At 29.8% G+C, this 23,707-nt stretch overlaps 3 protein-coding genes and 1 long non-coding RNA gene across 4 annotated transcripts; 2 read left to right on the top strand and 2 right to left on the bottom strand.

Annotated features, from left to right (window-relative positions):
- Positions 1–3,047: 3,047 nt before the first annotated feature.
- Positions 3,048–8,808, top strand: LOC149495335 (uncharacterized). The gene is made up of 2 exons (XR_016321482.1): positions 3,048–3,311; positions 8,442–8,808. It is a non-coding gene; the product is annotated as an uncharacterized LOC149495335 (long non-coding RNA).
- LOC119369194 (putative serine/threonine-protein kinase PBL15) lies at positions 4,064–7,654 on the bottom strand. The gene is made up of 6 exons (XM_037635230.2): positions 7,565–7,654; positions 6,854–7,059; positions 6,182–6,314; positions 5,459–5,583; positions 5,291–5,354; positions 4,064–4,344 (listed from the first exon to the last, which is right to left on the bottom strand). The coding sequence occupies exons 1-6, from the start codon at positions 7,602–7,604 to the stop codon at positions 4,064–4,066; spliced, it is 849 nt and encodes a 282-aa protein (XP_037491158.1). The 5' UTR covers positions 7,605–7,654.
- Positions 8,809–10,887: 2,079 nt separating the features above from the next.
- Positions 10,888–13,568, top strand: LOC105641449 (CHCH domain protein). The gene is made up of 5 exons (XM_012225998.4): positions 10,888–11,045; positions 12,153–12,215; positions 12,375–12,458; positions 12,566–12,738; positions 13,242–13,568. The coding sequence occupies exons 1-5, from the start codon at positions 11,024–11,026 to the stop codon at positions 13,335–13,337; spliced, it is 438 nt and encodes a 145-aa protein (XP_012081388.1). The 5' UTR covers positions 10,888–11,023; the 3' UTR covers positions 13,338–13,568.
- Positions 13,569–15,678: 2,110 nt separating this feature from the next.
- On the bottom strand, positions 15,679–19,532 carry LOC105641450 (gamma-glutamyl peptidase 5). The gene is made up of 4 exons (XM_012225999.4): positions 18,968–19,532; positions 16,575–16,730; positions 16,294–16,461; positions 15,679–16,109 (listed from the first exon to the last, which is right to left on the bottom strand). Exons 1-4 carry the CDS (start codon positions 19,280–19,282, stop codon positions 16,008–16,010), a joined length of 741 nt encoding a protein of 246 aa, XP_012081389.1. The 5' UTR covers positions 19,283–19,532; the 3' UTR covers positions 15,679–16,007.
- Positions 19,533–23,707: the final 4,175 nt, after the last annotated feature.

A 23,707-nucleotide genomic window follows, 5' to 3' on the forward strand; every position in this document is an offset into this window, starting at 1 on the left:
GTGAAAACTATTGTGGTAAAGAGGGATAAGTATGATATTTGAGATTCTTTCGTTTATTTACTCCGTCACATTTTATTTTTGGTTGTTAGCCAACCTAAGATGGTCTGTCTTACTCGTTTCTCACTTCCTCAAATCTTTATGCTGTGTTTTACGAATTATTTCAGAAAAGAACTTGTTGCTGACGTAACATCAAACCCGTTTAGGGCCATACTCATTTTCTTTTATTTAAAAAAAAAAATTGAAAATTCAAGGAGCAGAGCATCAAATATAACTCGGCCTCATTTCATAAGTTACAAAAAATAAATGAACTCAAATTGCTAATTATTCGTTCAATAATATCATTATTATATATATAGAGAGAGAGAATAATCAACAAATTATCTTTTTTGTTGACGTGACGTTCTTTTTAGAGAATGAAATTCTCTAATATTTAAGAATTTGGTATTAATATGGCTAGGAAAAATTAGAGTTTAAAGAGCAAATATGTCATCCATGTGTCTTCTTTATTGAAAACTAGCTTTTTTAAAGATATGTTTTTTTTTTTTTATAAAGTTTTTCGAAATTAAATTTCAACTTCAATTAGTTTTTTTAAAAATTAATTTGTATAATGAAAGCTTTTAATATTAAATTCAAGATTAATTTTTATATTTACCCTCAATATGCAGATTTAAAATTTAAAAATATTTAAATGTTAAAAGTAAAAAATATAAAATTCTCGCAAATCTACCCATCTGTTTATCTTTAATTTTTCATCTAAAAAGTTTTAAGTTACAATATTTATTTTTTCTATTGTATAAACTTTAGTTTCGAGCTTTTTTTAAAAAATAAAAAAGAATTATTAATACAAATATTCGAAAAAGAGATTAATCTGCAGTTGAATTAAAATCGACGATTTATGTAAAAAGTTTTTAAATATAAATATTTTCCTATAATAACAAATAAAAAAAACGATTACATATAAATATATAAAATGATAACATTATTTTTAATTGGTTATGCAAATAATAAAAATGTAAAATATTATATTTAACCTTTTCATCCATCAATTTCATCTCTATACTCGTAAAATCTCCACTATTGTTGAAATATACATCCCATAATCGTGAAACCCTCACTTTTATTTGCCAATTATCTCTATTTGTATTCAAATTTTCAATTATATCATACTTTTCACTTGTATTTGATCGTTTACGGCTGCAAAAATATGTTAAATAATATTTTAAAAAGGAGAAAAAAAGTTTGAGTAAAAACTACTTACCCCATTGGAGAAAATTATTGAAATGCATACAATTCTGAACTTTTAAGAAAAAACGAACGATATATTTAAAAGGAGAGACCAATACACTTTTTTCAAAAATATATAAGAATATAGTAATACAACTTATATATATAGTATCTTTAAAAAAAGTTGTGTTTCTTGAGAGTAAACAATTTAAAATTAAAAAAAAAGTACATTACTACACCATTTAAAAAAAAAAAGTAAACGAAAACACTAATAAAACTACACAAATAACTAAATCAAACATTAAAAACATTAATACACTAATAAAGCAACTTCACAAATTTAAAGCCATCAATACACGGAAATGTTTGTTATTAAATTTTATCATTTTTTAAAAACTAATAATTAATAATAATTACTTAAAGTCATTAATATATTAAATAATCAAATCAAACCAAATCAAAAACACTAATTCAAAATAAACCCAAATCAAAACAATACATTTAAATAATCAAATCAAAAATACTAACTCAAAATAAATCTAAACCAAATCAATACATTAATACATTGCATAATCAAATCAAATCAAACCAGAAACACTAATTCTAAATAATTCAAACCAATACATTAATATATTAAATAATCAAATCAAACCATGCCAAGTGGAAGCCTAATTGAAGGATTATGCCACATGTCAAATTAAAATACTAAGTGAATATGCCACATGTCAACTTTATAGGGAAAGAATACTTGCATTATATATATATATATATATACTCTCTCCTAATTTATGTCTTTCATGAACCTTTCTTTAATGTGATAGTTCTTTAAACGTTGTCTCTTCCAAATTTATGATATTTAAACACAGTGGTTTATTCTACTTGCCCTATTATTTGGTTGTTCTTGTGCGGTCCAAGTAATGCAACAATATTAGAAGTTGAAAGGGTAGAGGTGGACTGAGTGAGAGGTTAGAACCCATGAGATGAAAACATATGATATAGGCTTACTTGGGCTTGGGCCAACCATTGTTAAAAAGTCAGTACTAACCAATTAACTAGCTAACTTAGCACATTTATATGCTCTTTGTGGATTTGGTATTTAGTTAATGTGGGATTCTTAACACTCCCCCTCAAGTGTAACCGGGACTGGACTTTCGGTTGACACTTGAAATTTGAAATCCTCCCCCTGAAGTTGAACTGGGCTTTTTGCCCATGAAATTGGATGGGCCTCACTAGGGAACACCGGTGAACTGAGGAATAATTAGACCGGGCCGGATCTGCTCTGATACCATATTTGAAGTTGAAAGGGTAGAGGTGGACTGGGTGAGAGGTTAGAACCCATGAGATGAAAATATATAATATGAGCTTACTTGGGCTTGGGCCAACCATTGTTAAAAGGTTAGTATTAACCAATTAGCTAGCTAACTTAGCACCCTATATGCCCTTTGTGGATTTGGTATTTAGTTGACGTGAGATTCTTAACACGCAATCCCATCGTAACATTTTTTGAAAGATCAGCCAGCTGTGAATTCATTTGGCAGCACTCCCATTAATGTTGTGTTTGGAAAGAGATGGAAGTAAAATAAAGGGAGAAGGTAAAATAACACTATTCATTTTCCTCTCAAATTGGAGTGAAAATGAGGTAAAAAGGGTATAAATTTATTTTACACTCTCCTTTACATTTTCACTTCAACCAAGTAAGAAATTTTGATATCCCAATAAATTTTTACCCCCTCTCTTATATCCACTCATATTTTATTCCCATCCAAACAAAACCTAACTTTCGAAAATTGTTTAGCTTAGCCATGGGTTTCGAGCATTTTGTCGTCTCTAGAAATAACCGGTTCAAAACTGCTCGTACCAAATACAGCAGAGTTTAAATATTCTAAAATATTAACTTTATCAATGACCAAGTCTGTAGTTGACTCACAAGTCATTCTATACATTTTTTCTTGTGGAAAATGGCAGAAAGGAGAACAATACATGCATCTCCTTTTCATCAATTGCTTGCAAATAGGAAACAGAGAAAAATGAAGACATGGACTCTGTCTGCAACTGTTTAAGATTTGGAAGAGAGAAACTAAAAATCTGTAAGCTTTCTCATCTCTTTAACTTTTCTTTTAGTAGTTTATTTCAGTTTTCTGCTCTATATATATTCATTTGTGTGCTGTGTTGCTAAATACCTAGCTATAAGGTTAGAGAAGAAGTTCTTAAGATCTGCAGGGAAAATGCAATTTTGGTTAAGAAATTGTTATTTTCTGTATTTGACGCTTAAGTTACCATGAACTTGGTTTCTGTGTATTTTAAAACTTTTCATAGCTTGAAACTTTAATTTTTTTCTGTTATATGAGAAAATTAAATTACTTCAGTAGTTCATAATCCATTCTTAATTGAAAGATTAATTACTAAATTCTCTACCCAAAAAGAAAAATTAATTAAAAAGAAATAGAAGAATTATCATCAGAATTCACTATTAGAAGAAGAAACAGAGTATGATAATATATAGTGGATTTACAATAATTACCCTATAGGCTATCCCATATTTTCAAAGTTTATCAAATAAAACACACATAAATAAGTGAGAATTACCATTTACCCTATGAGGTTTCACCAAAATTAGTAACTTGCCCTATTATTCGGTAAAATCACTCATTCGTCTCTGAGGTTTAGCCTTATTAAATTAAATCTTAAAGACGAATCAATGATTTTACCAAATACCAAGGATAATTTAGTAAATTCGATTAAACCTCAAGAATTAAATAATAATTTTCCTTGCAAATATTAATCATCTTTAAAAATTCCTAGTTGAAGCCAAATTATTTTGTGGAGGATTAAAATAAATCTATAAATTTTCAAGTCCATTCAGGACTTGAGAAATGGTTGGGCGTTCTGATGGTTTGGGATTGACACAGTCCAATCCAAGTTCTGCTATTGGCTTGGCAGCCTGTCTAGAGCATCCTGTGCTTGTTAATTTTGCATGCACTAATTCTATTGAATTAGCAGAGTAAGCTCTTGCCGAATCGCTTATGTTCCAATTACATCCAATGCCATAGCTTTTCTTCTCCTTCATAATTAGTTGCAATACCATCACCCCAAAACTGAAAATATCATGAGCTTTGGTTCCTGAATATGTGAGAAAAGAAATGTTAGCTTCATCAAATTTTCATTTAGTATGATATATTTATTTATATATGCAATCCTTAATATAAAATTATAAATTACACACCAAAAATACATTGAAACAAATTAATGCTTATTTGCTTCGACTTACTACCTCTATTTCATAATACTTGTCACATCTGAAATTTTACGTCCCTTAATAAAACCATTAAATTTGTTTAAATTACAATAAATTATTGAGCAAATTGATTATATTACCCTTAATTTAATAATAATTTTTTAATAAAACTATTAAATTGAAGTAATAATTATTGAACATATACAAATGGTAAACGTGAAAATAAAAAAATTATTACTCATTGAAACCATAAAATGTGACAAGTATTTTAGAATAACCTATTTTCTCAAATGCGACGAGTATTACGATACCGAAGTAGTAACATAATTTGCAATTATTAAATGATCCAAAAAGGTTGGAACTAATAATATTTTGAAAGTTGAAAAGATGAGGATTTTGTAGACTGAATTTGTCAAGCTTTTGATGAGAATTAGGTGTAGCTTTTACTTGGCCTATATGAGAAGTTTTGCCTTTTTCTAAAATTGCTTTTGTTGCATTAAAATAAAAACAAAACCTCCACTAAAATAAAATAAAATAAAATAAATTAAAATAAAACCGCAATACCCAAGTATGAAGGTACCAACAAACAAATGGGCTAAAAATTTTGTAAAAGCGCGAAAAACAAATAGACAAAGTAAAACACATTGCTTATTTACTAATTGAATCAGAAAAGCCCAATACAAACCTACACATAACCTGAAATTTTTTTTTTTATATATAAATCTCTGAATTTGGAAAATAAGTTTAAGATTATAATTTGATAAAAAAAAAAAAAGAGGGGAAAAAAGCATGACAACATTCAATTACTATTGAATATATTAGGGTACGTACCTGACTCTATATGATCTCCTTCTGATGTAACATTCCCAAAATCAGATAGTTTGGGGTTAAAATCCTGTTCATTTTGACCAAATAGAATCCACAATTCATTAGTTATTTTCCTTTTTCAAAGAAATTAAATGCTTTTAATTGTATATGATATGCTATGATAGAATTGACCTTATCCAACAAAATATTGTCCAGCTTTAAATCCCTATGGATAAGTGGAGGCACATGATCCTGTAGCTTCTGTATAGCACCTGCAACTCCTTTGATGATTTTGAGGGTCTGTCTCCAATCTAGTCCTACATATAATATAATCAAAACTAATTAAAATAAAAAAACATTATATATAATGCTAGATAATTCATTATACATCAATAACTTGTTCTTCTCACAATTTTAAGGGGATCATATATACAAGCTTGGCATGCTACTATAGGTTTTTTTTTGTTTTCTCTTCAAGAATGTGTTAGGTAAAATTAGCTGATTTGATAATTGTTAGTTGTTTTAGTAGTGTTTAATTGTTAGCTGTTTGAGTGGTTTTTTATGAAAATCTAAAAGCTAAACATTATATAAGTTAACTTTTTATAAAACACTGTCTTAATCTCCAAAAGATAATTCAAATATCATGTCATTATAACGTGGTCAAAACGCTGAAAACTACTTAAAAAGTTGTTCCCGAACACGCCTAAGTTTGGTCCAAAAAATTTCTAACAATTCATATGTCAAGCAAGTTGTGGTTGGACTAATTAGCAGTGTAATAATCAAGTGTTTGCATGTCCCATAGCTTGATATATAATTTTTAAGAGCTTTTTTTCGAAGTCTGGTAAAAAATATTTGTAATTCACATATCAAGCAAGCTGTTATTGGATTAAGTAAAAGCATTAGGAGATAATTAACCTGATAATTTAGTGGTGAGAGTCCCATTTTGCATGAATGGATAGACAAGATAGAACCTTTCTTGAGTTTCGCAGTAGCCAATAAGCTTGATTATATTTTGATGTTGTACTCTTGGCAAGTACTGAACTTCTGCCTGAAACGTATATATGCAGATCGAAACTTTAGAAAATTCATTTGCTTTTATTTATGAAATGCTATTGGTATAATAATTTTAGAAGGCAAGAATAATAGTGAGTTTTGTCATAAAGTTTTGGGTTATTTAAGTTTGTGAAGTTTATTTTAAAATTTCATCATTTTTGGTAGAGTTTGATTTAGTTATATTTAAATCGAGTTTGATTTAATTATATTTAAATCAATAGAATTGAATTCGTATAATTGAAATTTTTTGTTTCTTTTCATACCAAATACAAAAATTTAAATTTATAAATTAATTGCATAAAATTTTATAGAATTTATTTATTTCAAACAAGAGGTAAAGATAGTTTGTTTTCGAAAAATAATTTACTTTTGAAAATTATTTTAAAAATAATTTATTTTTGAGAAACAAATAGAGCCTAATAAGTTATAATTTTAACTAGGGACTAGAAAATAAGAGTGCTAAATAATTAAATATTAAAAAAACAAAAAGCAAAAAAAAAAAAAAAAAAAATCAAGTGTCTTATTTTTCCTTACTTGCCACTGAGTTCTTGCTCTTTCAGCTTTATCGCGGGAGAACTTAACGGCTACATATTGGCCGTTAACATTCTTCTCATTCCTTCCGTAGATGATTCCATGATAGACTGGACCAAATGCTCCCCGCCCTATAAATTTTCTTTCACTAAACACATCTGTGTATGCATTTAATTCCTCCACAGTAAACTCTATTATGTCTCCTGAATCTTTTAATTATATGAAATGCAATTAGAACTTGTTTAGTACAAATAAATAATAAAACATAAAAATATATTATTTACTAATAAATTATATATAAATACACGGTAAAATACATAATTTTTATACTTTTCATGAAAAATTATGATACCTCAAACTTTGTAAGTGTCTGTGTTTTCTAAAAGCTATAAATTTTAATAGGAGTGCATACTTTTAAGGTTTTTGGCTAATTTTATAGGTAAAATATTGATTTGTTAATGTATAGTGAGTATAACAGTTGAAACAATAACTTTTTGTGAAAAATACAAGAATGAATTTGTAAATTCCACAACATATATGTATATAGAACTTAAAAAAGGAAAAAAAGAAATCTTTGAAATGAGACACCCACAATTTCATTTGTAGGATTTGATTAATACACCGAGAAACCAAATACTTTCTAACAAGATATGTTAGCACTTAAAATGAAGATGTGAAGAAGAGAGAGCGAGAGAATAGCAAGAGAGCTCTTACCATCCTCAGTATTGTGTCCACAGTAGTAACAGTTAAACATCCTTATGTCAATGCAGTTGTTGTTTGGCTATTCCCTTAACTACACGAACTATACATAGTAAGAAATGTTGTGTATATATAGCAGTGGTTTTGGGAAATTAGTAGCTTGTTGAGGAAATTCCATGCATTTACATATTACAATATTATTAAAATATTATATGATAAAGGAAAAAAGCAATGTTTCTCTGCACTTTATTTCCTTAATAGTTAGTTTGGGGTCGCAGGTTTAAGCCAATACACGAACACGTATACACATTCATGGAAATTTCTGGGCATCACAACACTCTCCTCACCAAATTCTTCTTTCTCCTTATATTTTTTTCTTTTATGAAAAATATGGATTCGATTTCTATGTAAGGTGGTTTTTCATGTTGTAAAGATTTAGATTTAATAAAAAATAATTGCAATACCATTTAGCTTTGACTAAATGGTAATCGTGTAGTCTAAATTAATAAAAGATTATTTTTTAATTGAAATAAAACTATTTTGTGCTTGCACAAGAAAATTGATTTACTGTTCAATGGAATTAGTTCAGTTGATTAATTTCGATGCTATAAGCTGGCGTGAGATTTTTTTTTTTTTTTTTTTTTTTAAATTTCACCCTCTGTTATTTTTATATTCATTCACTTGGACTGCTCGTGATGCTGTTGGAGTTGCTTATTTTCGTTCTTGTTCTGATTAGGTGTTCATCTCTCTTTTGTACCGAAAAAGCATGATGTTTTACTGATTTTATTATCCGCTCTTTTTTAACATATTTTTGTTTGTTAAAAAAAAAAAAAAAAAAACTTTGCTAAGGCCTCGCAGGACCCAATTCTAATACGTTTTCTTTCATGCTAAGGGGCGGTGTAGAGTATACGGTCCACAATCAAGGTTTTTATTTCACTGCTTCTGCTATGAACTTGCACTGCACCACTCAAATGTCGGGAAAGCAGAAATTAATATTTAACACCAAAGAATGGTTATGAAGCTGGAAAGAATTTTCAAAAAAGTGAAAGGTAATGATCAAGAATGAGTAGAGGAAATTGGTAAGAAGAAAGCTGAAGAAGACGATGGGCCCTTCATTATTATTATTGTTCTGTAGGCATAATTAGTGTTTAGTTTTGAAACACAACTTTTTACTTGTATGGCTTATGCGTGTCCTCTTATTAGCATATAATTGTGTGGTTAAAACAGTTAAATCAATGTTTACTGCGTCTTTTTCCTCCCCTAGACGGTGTAGAAATGTTGCTTTTCTACAAATCACAGGTTTCTAAAGCCAAAATTTTATTAGCAGAATCTTTGACGCCATTACATACTATCTTTTAAAAGCAAAAATTTCTTGGTTACCAAGCATAAGAAAGATTGGTTTGAACCTCTTATTTTATTTGGTATTTGTTAACAGAACTAATTACTTTTCTCAGGCCCCTAGAAGCCTAGCATAACTCAGTAATTTCCAATGTTAGGGGCGGTGTGTAGGGTCAACAATCAAGGGTTTAGTTTATGTTTGCACTTCTGCTATGAACTTGCACCTTTCAAAGGTTAGAAGAAAGCAGACAAATTGTAGAGCCAAAGAATGTTCATTAAGCTCTGGTGCAAGAACTTTCAAAGAAAGTGAAGGGTAATGCCGCAGTAATCAAGAAGAATAATTAAGGAAACATATAGCTAGTGCATTTACTGATCCTTTTCCTCCACATTTCAGATCGATGGCGTAGAAGCATTGCTTTTCTACGGATCACGCATTTTTCTCTAGCCAAAATTTATTAGAAAAAACTTTGACATTGCTATATATATATATAATTAAAAATAAAAATTACTTGTAATCCAAGCATTTGAAAGATTGGTTTGAACCTGATTCTTTTAAGTCTGGAATAGAATTATTGAATATTTGAATCGAAGTTAGAGTAAGGAGATGAATCTTCGAATGTTTAAATCATGAGGCAAACGGTTAAAAGAGTAAAATGAAAAATTACAAATGCAAAGTAATTTTTTTAGAAGAGAAGAGGGACGATTGTGTCTCATCTCTTCAACATGGATTTGCCGTTCTTGAATCCACAGTAATATAACTTAATTCTTTGGTCAGCTCTGCGACTTTTTGGGGTCGAAGTAAACCTTGGAGAAAATTAAGGAAGTTTGATTCGAGCCGTTTAAGTGTTTGTAAAACCCTAGTAAAACCTTTTTCTCTTATTGGAATTGAATCCTCCGTTGTCTGTTTTCCATCTTTGTTTCGAATCAAAATCTCTCAACTTCCATGCCGGTTTTATCTACCAGGTTACTACTCTTTAATCTTAATACAAAACTCCTCACTACCAAACGCATCTCCACTACAATTCTTCACTTCAAACCCAAACCCAAACCCAAGTTCTTCTTCAATTGCTCACTTGACCACCATCTACACCACCACTAGCGACGACGACGACACTGACCCACAACAACAACAACAACTAGACGCTTTGGTTAAGTCATATGGTTGTGCTGGTATGTTTGATGAAGCTACTAATGCACTGTTTCAGGGTAGGCGTACGTGGATTGGTACCTGGAATATGTACTGTACCTGTACTTTTCTTATGGATAGGCTGATTAAGAATAGGAAATTTGATATGGCTACTGCCATTATACACAGTTGAAGAGATTGGGTTTCAGCCCTAATGGAAAAGGTTTACCTTTACTGTGCCGGGTGCATAGCCTTACTTACTTTTGGACTAAACCAACGAGAATAAAATTTTTTATTAAAATGAAGATATTTCTGACCATACACAGAAAAAAAAAAAAAAACAAAAGTCAAAACATTTATTCAAGAATCTTTACTGCCGTTGGTTTGATTTATAAACATAGCTTTAGCACGCTACTTATGCAAAAAGAATTAAGAATTCCATATTTTAAATTTTACAAACCGAACCACATCACCAAAATTTCAAAACTGTAATTTTAAGTCAATTTGAATTGGTTTTGGTACTTTTTGAATACCTCCCAATCGCAGTATACCTAATAAGCCCAACATCTTTTTAGGGGCAAGTTGGACTCAACCTAAGCTAATAGATAAGCCCAGCCCAAGCTAGATCATGTATTGTGCACCTCTAACTAATTGCATCTTGGCGAATATCCATTTTATTTTATTTTATTTCACAAAAGACAAAAAAAAAGAGAGAGAGTAGGAATAGACAATTGACAGAGTCCAATATTAGCGACTTATAATTCCACATGGACATAAAATGAAACAGCCTACACGAGCTTATGAAACAAAACCAAATGGTAAACCAATCATGTACTGCCACGTCTTCAATTACTATAGTCTCGGCCCTCCTGAATGACCTGCCTAATCTCTTTATGAAGCAGCGTTTCGGGGTTTTTGGGAAGTCTTCGAAACAGCTAAGAAAACATCTCTAGAATTCGCTATATCTCTCTTCATTCGCCGCCCGGCTTAGATAACCAAGCAAAGCAACCATGCCTCGCCGAAGCTCCGGAGGTCAGATTTTTGCTTTAAATCTTTCTGTTATACATTTTCATAGATATAATCGTTTAAAGTTTGTGGCTTTTCTTTTCTTTCTTTTTTTTTTTTTTTTTTGTTCTCTTAGGAAAGCTAAGAAAATAAACCCAAGATGGGATCTTGAGTATGTTTTTGTTTGTTTGTTTGTTTTTTTTTTTAAATTGTGGAAAATATGTGTATCAAAGTAAGGAATTAGATCTGCTGTGCTATTTTGTGAGGGAGAGATGTGTTGGTTTACAAATTACTAGTTTTTGGTTTTGAACTTTTGGGAAATTTATTTGAGTTAGCGTTGGACCTCAAAGTTTGTAGCTTTATGGGCCTAGATATGTTGATTTTGTCTTGAACGAAATGGGTGTCAATTTTTTTCCTTGTGCTATTCCTTTTGATATTTGTGTTTGCTTGTTTTGACGGGGTGTTAGGGTTTCTTCATACCATGAAATTCCTTGGTTTTTGCTCCAGGAGAATTTGAAATTAAATGCAGATGCTGTAAAGTAGATATATGGCTTTGCAGTTGTCTGGTCAAGATGCTATTCAGAATAGGAGCTTGAAAATTTTCTTAATTAGGTCGCTAGTTAACTAAATTATGATGTTGAGGTTGATGGATGAATTAGATTGTTTAGTTGGTGCATAGCATTACTGTATCCTGTTGGTATAAATGAATCAAAACTTGCTGCTTAGATGATTCTGATGGTTTTTTTGGAGATTATGATTATTGGATATGGACGTAATACCTTGATCATGTTTGCATTATGTAGGTTAAATTCAGCAGTTCAACTCTTTAAGATCATCATGAGCTGCTATTTCTTTGTTTCAGTTGCATCTTTTTATAGAGCTTCTTACTTGCTATTTTTCAGCTGTAATGTTTCTTGATGTGGAATATTCATGATGCCTGGTGTGTCAGAAAATTGCTTATACATGTTGTTTGATGTTGTAGTATTATGACTGTAAATTTGCTATGATGTCATATTGTTAATAACTCAATCTTAACTCCTATCGCATGTATTTGTGGTGTATTATATATTCCTTTGTGAGATTTTCCTTTGGAGGTTAATGTTAACAATAGTTGTGATCTACCTTCTGCCACAGGAAGATCTGCTTCTCGCCCTGCTGCTCGTCCTGCACCAGCACGTGGCCCACCACCTCAACCAGGTACTATTTCATGGTATTATTTTTCAAGTTGCAGCCTTTAAGATTGTAAATAGAAAATTATAAGTCTATATATCATATTTGATATGATTTCCTTGAATTCAGGATAATTAACTTGTTTTGAAGCACTTGATTTAATTCAGTTTTCATGTTTCCATGCAGTTAACCATGCTCCTCCTCCAGCTCCTGTCCAGAATAGCGGTGGTGGATCATTGCTTGGAGGTCTCGGTTCTACCATAGCTCAAGGTATGAAGAACATCTAATGCGTATTTGGGGTGGAAATTTGTTCTCTATTTCATTTGGATTGAGGAAGAACTAGGAACCTTTTATATCTGTTTTCTGTCTTCAAACAGGCATGGCTTTTGGCACTGGTAGTGCTGTGGCACATAGAGCTGTAGACGCTGTGATGGGACCTCGTACAATTCAGCATGAAACTGTTGTCTCTGAGGCCGCTGCCTCAGCTTCTGCAGCCAACACTGTAGGGGGTGCTGATTCATGCAGTATTCACTCAAAGGCATTCCAAGATGTATGCAAACTTTTCTCATCTGGTTCTGTGATTGCTGCTATATACATGAATGCTTTTTAGTACAGTGTTCGGTGGTGTTGAGGTGATATTTGCAATTAGAAAAATAAAATAAACCCGAACTTTTAGAAACAGCAATTCTCGAGTAACTCTCTTCCACATCTTTCCTTCTCATAGCTTTGGCTTTTTGCATGATCTTTATTTCAATTGTTCTATCTATGACTTCTTTTTTTGGACATTTCATTTCTACCACCCAAGAGACTTGAAACTCATCTGCATGAATGCTGTCATGAATTGAACTTACATTTGTGCCTCAGTTTGCAATGTTTCTTGGAATTTGATTGTCCCGAAATATTCATAGTAATTTGAAACTAATCACTTGTTTTTCTTATTTAAATTAGTTGGTCATTCATACTTATTATTTTGTTTTATAATTGAGATTTTTTTATCTGAATAATGCAATTATTGAGTTTGCAGTGACATTTCTTTTTTCATTTGTCTTGCAGTGCATTAACAACTTCGGTAATGACATCAGCAAATGCCAGTTCTATATGGACATGTTGGCTGAGTGCAGGAAGAACTCAGGCATGTTGAGTGCCTAGGTGCTATATTCATACACAGACAATGGAAATGGAATACCAGCTTTGAACTTTTATCCTCTTTATCTTATTTTGATGCATATAATGGTGATGGTGATGGTGATGATGATATGTTAAAGCGTTCTCCTTATATGCACTAGGATTTAATGTCAATAATTATTGTGGGAAACTATTTAACCTGCACTTTTAAATTTAATTGTTTTCCAGTAATTACTAAACATTTATTCTCTTCGATCTTGATGCTTACATTTTCAGAATTGAATGGTTCATCTTGAAAAATGGTTGCGGGTAATGTGATTTTCCTCGAATTGGCTTTATTGGTTTATCGTTCAATTTGATAAAATTTATCTGCTCTATGTATGGTAATGGAAGTACATTCTAGTTTGTTATAATCCTCCATTTGCATTGTACAGATGTTTATAATTTCTCTACACGACAATAGAAGACAATGAGGAAAAAAAATAATTTTAGTAAATAATTGAAATTAGACATCATATCATATTATTTTAAATAAAAAAATTTAGGAAACAATAGATATTTTTATGCTTCAGTCTATATATGATTAACTCCAGTAAATATATTTCTAATCAAATACACTTAAAATTTATCAAGAATGATATTTAAGTTGCATGCCAAGATATAGTTTTGTAAATGATTTCAATCGGATTTGAATTCTTTTTATTAATACTTAAAAAAAAAGAAAAAAAAAGTGATATTTAAGTTAAATAAAATATTATATAAAATAAGAAAAATGTAACTTTTAGCAAGTAAGAAAATTTATAGATGTCCATCAACATATTGGCCTCTTGGGTTTAAAGGCACAACAAGTAATTACTTGGGACCTTAAGTTATACTCCTCCCCTGTCATTTGATAACCAATTATTTCCTATCTCACGTTGCTTGCCCTTGATTGGTTTTAGAACGTATAGATGGACGAGTTTGATTTTTGAAGCCTTGCAGCATTGTAAAATATAACCTTCTACCATTGTATTTTTTTTTTTTTTAAAGGCAGAATAAATAATTGGTAAATCAAATGCAGATATCTTTAAATTCTCTAAATCTGATCGGTTTATTTCTTCAATTGCAATCACCATTGAATAAATTTCAAATTCAAATTAAAATATCGATCATCGATCAGGATTTTAGGCATAGCATCCTTCAGACTCAACTAAAATATATAGGTGTATATTTACTTATTTTTAAAATATTGATATCAAATGCACATATCTTTAAATTTTCTAAATCTGATCGGTTTATTTCTTCAATTGCAATCACCGTTGAATAAATTTTAATTTCAAATTAAAATATCATCATCGATAAGGATTTTTGGCATAGCATTTGTCAGACTCAACTAAAATATATAGGTGTATATTTACTTAGTTGCCCATGTGTCTATATCTCTCTCTCTCTCCCTCCTCGTACTATTAAAAAGAATACTCAGTTTATTCCTCTTTAACAGCAATTAATAGATATTTTACTTTATTTTATTTTAAATGTTCGTTAAAATTTTGAGCATATATTAATAATTTTTTTTTCAATTTTATTTATATTTATTAGGTGTAATTTATTTTTATGTTTACATTTATTTTTCTCTTTTTTTTTATCATTATTTTACTTGTAGTTAAAATTTTGACTATAAGCATAACTGAATTTTTTTTGTTATATCAAGACATGAAAAATGAAAGGAAGTACTACTTTAATGATGGTGCTTTAACATGAGATAAAATTAGCATTTGTTGTAAAATTAAATTAAGTGGTTTAATTTTAAGAAAGATAATTTAAATATTCTACTGTATATTTTTAGAAAATCAATGTATTTCAATCGTTTAATTTAATTACTATTTTTATGTAAGCTTATAAGCTAACCAAGCCAAGCTAATAAATACTCTATAGCCTTCTTTCTCTCATTCTTTTGATCTAATTTGAATCATTCGACACATTTAAACTTTAAAACAAAGCTGGTCACGTGGCATTCACTCATTCAACAATCTATTACATGCATTTATTTCAAAAAGTAATAAATGTTTTTTTCCATATGTACCCTTTACATACGACCAATAATTATTATTTCAATTTAATATTTTTTTTTTGAAAAATTAAATGAAAATTATAGTCAACTCAGACACAGGTTATCCCATATAACATTGCTCTTTCAACATAATCCGATTGAATTTACCGGTTCAGTTCAATTTGAGAACCATGGTTAAATATTTATTTTGATTATTAATTTTACCAGCCATAGCCTATGTATTTGGTAGGTGTAATATAATAACTTCGATTTGAAGTGCAACAATAAATAATTGAGGGGGAAGAAAAACACATTTCAAGAGTTAAAGAATTTCAATTAAATAAAACTTGATAAGATGTTTTATTTTCATATTAAACGGTGCCAAGTCACCATTTTTAGCAAAAAAAAAAAGGTCCCAGACGTGAAAATGCCCCAACCTAATAAAACCTAATTTCCATAATCCAAGCTCTTTTGTTTAGCCTAAACCATCTCTTAATTAATGCCTACCCACCTTACTAAAAACATAAGTTTAGCTAATCCTCGTGTTAGAGGTGTGGGTGCTTCATTAACCCATTAAAAAACCCTCTTCCAAGTTGTTTATTCTTATTTACAATTCAGTCCCTCACTTTTTTTCTAGGGATGAAATTGTATTTTTCTTTTTAAAACTATAATCTGCCCTTGAGAAAGTTGGTGCATAACTTCTTCCATGCCTCCCTATCTGGCTCTTGCTCCTCCAAATTTGCCTTGACCTCATCAGCAAATGAACTCTACATTTATAAATTACAACTTTTCAGTCAAAATAATGAAAATTCTCGAATCGTATCGAGTTTTACACCAACTATCTAATTACGAGTAGATTCATATATTGCGAGACTCGTTTATATACTCCGATCTCATGTAATTCGTCAGGTGTTAAAATCAATAGAAAGCAAAAATGAAAGCTTTTCATACCATGATAAAATTGCGTTGGAGAAGTCTGTCAATCAAGTGGACGAGAATGTCTTTAGTATATTCAGGATGACCTTGGATGCCCATCATGTGATCACCATATCTAAACATTTCAATTCCAGTCTTATCAGACCATGCCACTACCTCTGCTTCTGGAGGGAGTTCTATCACCTACAATAGGTTGCAAAACATTGGAAATATATCCCCACTCACACAAGAAAAGTTTTAAATGAATAATTGATATGGTGCTCAAGATTCAGGTTCAGTTTTTTTATTAAACAAACCTCGTCCCTGTGGCATTCTATCACAGATAAAAAAGCAGGCATTTTCTGTGCTGATAGAAGTTTTGATGATGCCAATGAGAAATGGATGGCTGTGACACCTATATCCCAGCCTGAAACGGCACGACCAGTCTTTCCTCCTAGTGAGCGAGCTAGTATCTGATCAAAACCGTTAGAACTTTATCAGCAAAGAATTATTACCTCAATGATTTTTTTTTTTTCAAGTACAAAGTTGATTATGCCTTATCTTTGGTTCATGAAAGATACAAATATTTTTTTTTTTTTTAAATTATGCCTATATGATATGGCTTTTATGGTTTGTATTATGATTAGAATTTTTTTTGGTCATTTGACTCCACAAGATATTGTGAACCCCATATGAACGCCTATCACATTACCACCCAGAAAAGAGGACAAGAAAGGGTAATAAATTCTTTTAGGCTTATATCGGAAATTTTTCGAAAAGGACAGAAAAGGGTAAAATCAATGTTGAAGATTTGGACCCTAAATAACCTAATATGAAATAGGCAAATATATCAAACGCTAGACCATGATTAATTTCTCTTAATAAGCAAATGTTTAGGTGACATGTATAATATACACAGAGAGAGAGAGAGGGAGAGAGGTAGCCCATGTGTTTTAATGTGATATGGTCCAATGTGTCTACCGACAACTCTTATCTGCCACTCATATAAAACATGAGTCTATTTGGCTAAACATCGGCTTTTGTCAACATTCCTCATGATAAGTTATTTTATATGCATGTTTTATTTCATTTCTCTTGATGGACACTGTTACACTAGTAAAGTAAACTTAATTGTATAAAAAAAATATACAAAACAAGTCTCCAATTAATGTGATGCCTTATCTACCTGCTTGCACTAACACACCCACTTAAAAAATTTGGAAAAGGGAAAAAAACCAAATAAAGTTGAAAAGGACAATTAAGCATCTGAGTTGTAGACACTGTGACAGGCCTTTTTCATGCAACCTACACAACCATCAATAGCTTCACAATTTGTTTAAGTGCAATTCCACATTCTCAAGCATTAAAAAGTTCAAAATTAGAACTAAAAACACCCAAAATTATTGACTTTTGGCAGTAGTGATCGAAGTGTATATTGAAACAAATTAAAAGAAAAATTCACCTGTATATCCTATTTACTACATATCTAAAAAGGATAACAAATGCAAACCTATACAGCTGTAGGCACTAAATGACTCAACTAAAGAATCAGAAGCCTACTTTAGGAGCTATGTTTCTAATATCTTCTAATAGGTAAGTTTCACACCTTTTACAAGAGGATGAAGGAGGATGATTCCGTCTTACTCAATTATAGTTATAATTACACAAATATGGAATTGCCCCAAAATGAAAAAAACTAACAAAACCAAACAATTTACTTCAATTTTGCAATAAATGGGATGATTACAGAATGCACTTCATTTTGAAAATGAGCAGACATCACTTCTACATTAAACGAACAGCAACCAAACATCTCAAGACCATATTTTGAATAGAAGCTAACTATTGTCGATGTAAATGTAATTAAATTCAATGCATTTATAATTGTTGCAGTAGAAAAAGGAAAGATCCTATCAATAGCCAAGGTCGCTAGATAACGTTCCAAGTCTCCAATTTAGATGGAAAGTGTGACCCCACAGGAATTAAACCATAAGTAGAAAGCAAGAAGAAAGTGGGACCGCTATGAACTTTATTTCACACTAGAAAGGGGATCACAGCAAATGAAAACTGCACCAATGAAGGCTTTCATGCCGGGATTGTAAGGTATATGGACCACTCACATATTAAGTTGTATCTAAGTGGACCATACACAAAGAAAGAAATATAGATAATTCATATCAGTATTGTTTTTGTTTGTTACTTAAATTTCTGATAGAACTTTACTTGTTTGGACATTGATCAAGCTTAACACTTTCTTTGACTAGCATCCAAACAGAGAAGAGAAACAATTTTAAACCTTTGAAGATACCATCTTGCCCTTTTTGACAACTGGAATTGCTTGAGTGTCAGTCCCAACCCAAGACGACATTTCTTTAGCTTGCAAGAAAATATAATAAGAACCCAGAAGAAATCAGTCTAATGCCAATTCTTTCCTCCTTAATCTTAGGGGAAAATGTAAAATTTTGTAATTTAGCAGAGTAACTGATTACTTAATTACAGGAATGATGTGAAGGAGCTTTTTCCATTAAAATCAAAAGGTACTTAAGAGCAAACAAAATATGGCCGTTTCTTCTCAAAATACGGCACCTACAGAGACATTTCAAAAGGCACATACACGTTTAAAAAATAAATAAAACAAAAAACAATCAAACAGTATGACACCAAACAAATGATTTAAAAATTAAATAGTCAATAATAAAAAAATAAATACCTGGTGTCCAAAACAGATACCCAGAACTTTCTTCTTCATAGAATCCAATTTCTTCAACAGATTCATAAGTTTACAGATCCAAACATCATTCGCATGAGCATCATTGCAGCTTCCAGTGATCACAAACCCATCAAAGCCGTCAATCTCATCATCATCGGGAAACTCTCCACATGCCACCTTATAAACAGCCCATGTCTCTCCTTCCTCCCCCAGCATTCTTGCAAACAACCCAAAATACCCTCCGTACTTCTTCTTCGTATAATCTGAATCTTCTGCGCAAAGGAGAACAGCAAATTTCTTTCCATCCATCTCCATTTTTTCTCTTTTTAACCAAAAGACGATATATTCTTTTCAAAATTTAACGACGAAATGTGGTTCTTTCTGTCTCTAAAAGGGGAATGTGCCGATTTGTGGAAAGAGAAGGAAATGAAGGAGATGGGTTTTCTTTCCTCTGTACTAAAAATCGAAGGATTTTATTTGGAGAGGAAAGAAAACCAAACAGGGAGGAGAATTTTGGAGGTTATGTTCTTTCTTTCTCTCTGTTTGGTATAGTTACTGGGCTTGCACAAACAGAACAATGGAGAGTATATATTGAGGTTGGGTTTCAAACTTAGCCATGGTTGTCATAATTATTTACAATTATGTCATAATTTTCATGTTACCAAAAATACCCCTTGGAGTTACTGTTCCTTTTTTGGTGGTTCAATATGGGTTTGGTTGATGAATCTAACTGGAATTGAGGGAGCATTAAGTAATAGTGTTGTGTTGTCCCAATTCATAGTATTAATTAGCTTAACTACAAATCTTTGTTTAACCGGTCATTTATGTTATGTTCTGTTATTAACCGATCAAATTCATAGTACACATTTGACATTTCCACTTTGAGATTTTCAAATGGGCCTAATATATAAATTTGATTATGAATTTTGTCCGATTATTTTTTGTAGTCCCTTAAACTTTTCAAGAGTTCAATTATGATGTATATTTTCACATTTTAATAACAGTAATGTCTCTCGCTAAAATGAAATATTTTAATAAGAGTTCAATCATAACTATGCACTTTTTACATTTTATTTTGACGATCGACATAGTTATTATTGAAATGTGTAAGTGTAAAATCATGATGGGTTCCCAGTAAAATTTAAAAGGCCACAAGCATAATCGTCGAAGTATAGAATCAGATTTATGCATCTGACATTTTTAAAGATCGACTTATTTATTAAAAGTTTGTTTGGCTTAACTATTCATATTCATTTGATTTAGCTATTCATATGAGCTGATAGTTAATAGATAGCAGTTGCTGATAGCTCGTAGTGGTTGGTAGCGATTAAAATATAATTTCACATATACATTTTAATTTTAAGGTGGATATATTATTTTTATTTAAATACATTATATAAATAGAAACTATTTAACTTAGAAAGAAAAATTAATTTTGCTATTAATTATTTTATGATGTTAATGAAGTCTAAAAATTTTTAAAACGTACATAAAGCAATCAATGAGTTGAACTAAATGTAATCTTGAAAACTGGAGTCAATAACTAATTAATTCTCCAATTCAAATATGTATTAAGATATGTAAATTGAGAATTGATTCATTTTTCATTTCAGATTTAATTATTTAGTAAAGTATTAAAGTGGAATATCGATTCATTATTTGTTTCCATTAATTTTTAAAAGGAAAAAAAAAATTGATTGATCAAATTAATGTGTAATTGCTTTATAATGGTTTGATGGATCTTCCAATGCAATATCAAAAGAAAATTTTAGGAGAAAATTAGGTAATTTCAATCTTTTTCAATTTGGTTGGATCTTCCAATTACCATATTAAATCAGAATTTTAGGAGGAAATTAGGACAATAACTTAAACATTCTTCAATCTGTTTATTTTATTTTATTTTATTTTTTTAATGATTTGTTCACATTTATCATATGCATTCTGTACGAAAAACATTGTATAAGTTACTTGTAAGCAAGTCATTATGCATGATGACAAAAGAAAAAAAAAGTTTAATTTTTTTTTAATACAAAAATAAATAAATAAATAAAACCGTGTTTATAATTTAAGGGACAAATTTACTAGACCCTATTCCTCTAGATCAGATATATACGGGCTGAGTATTTCTGTCCACTTGATTTAAGCAAGATTATCTGTAACGTGTAAATTATCAATTTTTTGTAATATTATTGATTTAAATAAATATATATATATATATATATATATATATATATATATATATATTGTTGCTTTTTATGGTGGCAATATCTCTTACAGACGATTTTTTCATATACATTGGCGTATTTATAATATACTTTACTTCCTACTTCATATAAATTACTCCATAGTTACTTTTTTTTTTTTTTTCTCAATTTGATTCAATATTCACCGGTAATAATAGCAGATTTCCGGCGAGAAAATGAGGTTTTGAAGGGTAAAACCGGTTTTCCGGTTATACTCATATATATAAAAAAAATTTCATCTTTATCAATTATAACAATAAAATCATTGCAAATCTATTTAACCATCGAATTACCTTTTCAGATTAGCAAATAAAATTAAATATATGATTCACTTTCATTGCTTGGCCTAAGAATATGACGAATTTGTTTTTTTTTTTTTTAAATACTTTTTTACACTCAACCTGTTTAAATTTAGATGGAAACGAACTGTTAAATTTGGTATATCTTTAATTTAAATTTATAAGAGAATAAAATACAAATACTCGAGAATAAAACAAACAATAATAATAATAATTTTATTTTCTTATCATTTTTGATACATAAATATTACGTGCATTATTATTTGCAATATAAATTAAAGATTCCTAATAAATATTTGATTCCTAAATTATAATCAAGATCGTTAACTTACAATTCCATTAATATTGTGGTGCCTCTGATTTGGATAAAAAACACTAAAGTATTAACAAAATTTATCTTATTCCAAATAATTATTTATACAATATGTATTAAATAAGAGCCGTTTCATCATGAATTTCACCTTATAATTTTCTTTTATTATTTGAAAATTTGGCTATGTAATTTGAACTTATTAAGCAGAAAATCTTAAGAAGTATCTTATGTAATAATTGATAAAATCATATAAAACCTCCGTTCCATAATATTTGTCACATTTAAGAAAATAGTTTGTTTCAAAATACTTGTCACATTTATGATTTTAATGAATAATAATTTTTTTCCATATTTACCCTTTGTACATGACTAATAATTATTATTTCAATTTAATAGTTTTTCAGAGAATTAGTATTAAATTAAGGGTAATATAGTCGATTTACTCAATAATTTACTATAACTTAAATAAATTTAATGATTTTCTTAAGTAACGTGAAATTTCGAATGTAACAAGTATTATATAATAGAGACAGTAGATTATTAGTACAAACTTACTAAATCCAAAAAAAAACTTGCACAAAAGGTTTTAAAGAGTGTTTAATATTTGTCTTTTTCGGGTTGAAGGTTGTAAGATACTATTACTTGAATGAATACTATCTTTCTTTCATTCATTGATTAGTTAGGTAGGTGTGTAACTCCACATTCAATTCGGTTTAATTTTGACCTAATTTTTATGGTCTACGGTTTAGAGTTTAGGGCATTCGATATCATTTTTCTTTTGATATGAGTCATTCTTTTGTTTGTTTATATTTTTTTTGTCATCTTTTAAGGTGGAGTGCCAATCAATCTTTCAAATGGAGATTATTAGTATTACAATTTATATTACTAGTATATTATGATATTTCTTTTTTATAAATTATATTATGGCAAGATCTTATATTTCTATATTTTATCCTACCAAACCAATCAATGAATACTATTTTCTTAAAGAAAAAAAATTAAATTCTGAAATTGCCGCACTCCTTTTTTTTTTTTTTTTTTTTGATTGGTTACCATCAATACCTAACAATTATGGTAAATCATAAAATAAAACTTGCTCTTAATAAATTCTCTACTTTTGGAAAAGAGAGATTCATATTTCATCATTCAATTATTATCTGAATACCCATTAATTATTTTTCTTTTTTAGAAAAAAGTGGTTTTTAATGTCTAAACAAACTTAAATTTGAATATTGATTGATTCAACAAGAAGGAAAAAGCATTGCTTTTAAGTTTCCCACTTTTGGAAAATTAGCAAAAGCAAATGGAGATTGGGTTTGTTTCTTTCTTTTACTTGCACAAAACCTCTCATTTTATTTATTTGTTAATGCCAATACACTTCCTTTAAGGATATAAAGGTCATCTTTTGTTCCTTTCAAAGATAAACATATATATGAACTCATGTTAATTGATGGAATTCCTCTTATATCCAATTAATAATTGATTATCATCTTACGACTCTATTTATATCAATTATCGTTATTAAATTTATTCCATTTGATTTGGTTAGATTGAACCGAGTGCTTACTCCTATATATTCTGGTATATTTAAATCCTCAATTTCTTGTATTGTCATATGAAAATTTAATCATACTTTGATTTGTTTTGATAAGATGAAATTGTTAATGATTGATTGATTATTAATGCTTGATTTATTCTATGATGATTATTCCAAAGATGCAATAACCTTGTTAGACATGATGAACACTTGAATTTGTTTTCCCTTCATAGAAATTAGGACAAGTTAATCACCAAATTAGGTATCAAGAAAGAATACAAAATTGCCAAATATATAATTTAGTTCCTCAAGTCAAAAAAAAAAAAAAATTTTTTTTTTTTGTTGCAC

The sequence above is a fragment of the Jatropha curcas genome, chromosome 6 (genome assembly GCF_041381405.1).
Source record: "Jatropha curcas cultivar XTBG-Jc1 chromosome 6, XTBG_Jcur_1.0, whole genome shotgun sequence".
NCBI classification, from domain to species: Eukaryota; Viridiplantae; Streptophyta; class Magnoliopsida; order Malpighiales; family Euphorbiaceae; genus Jatropha; species Jatropha curcas.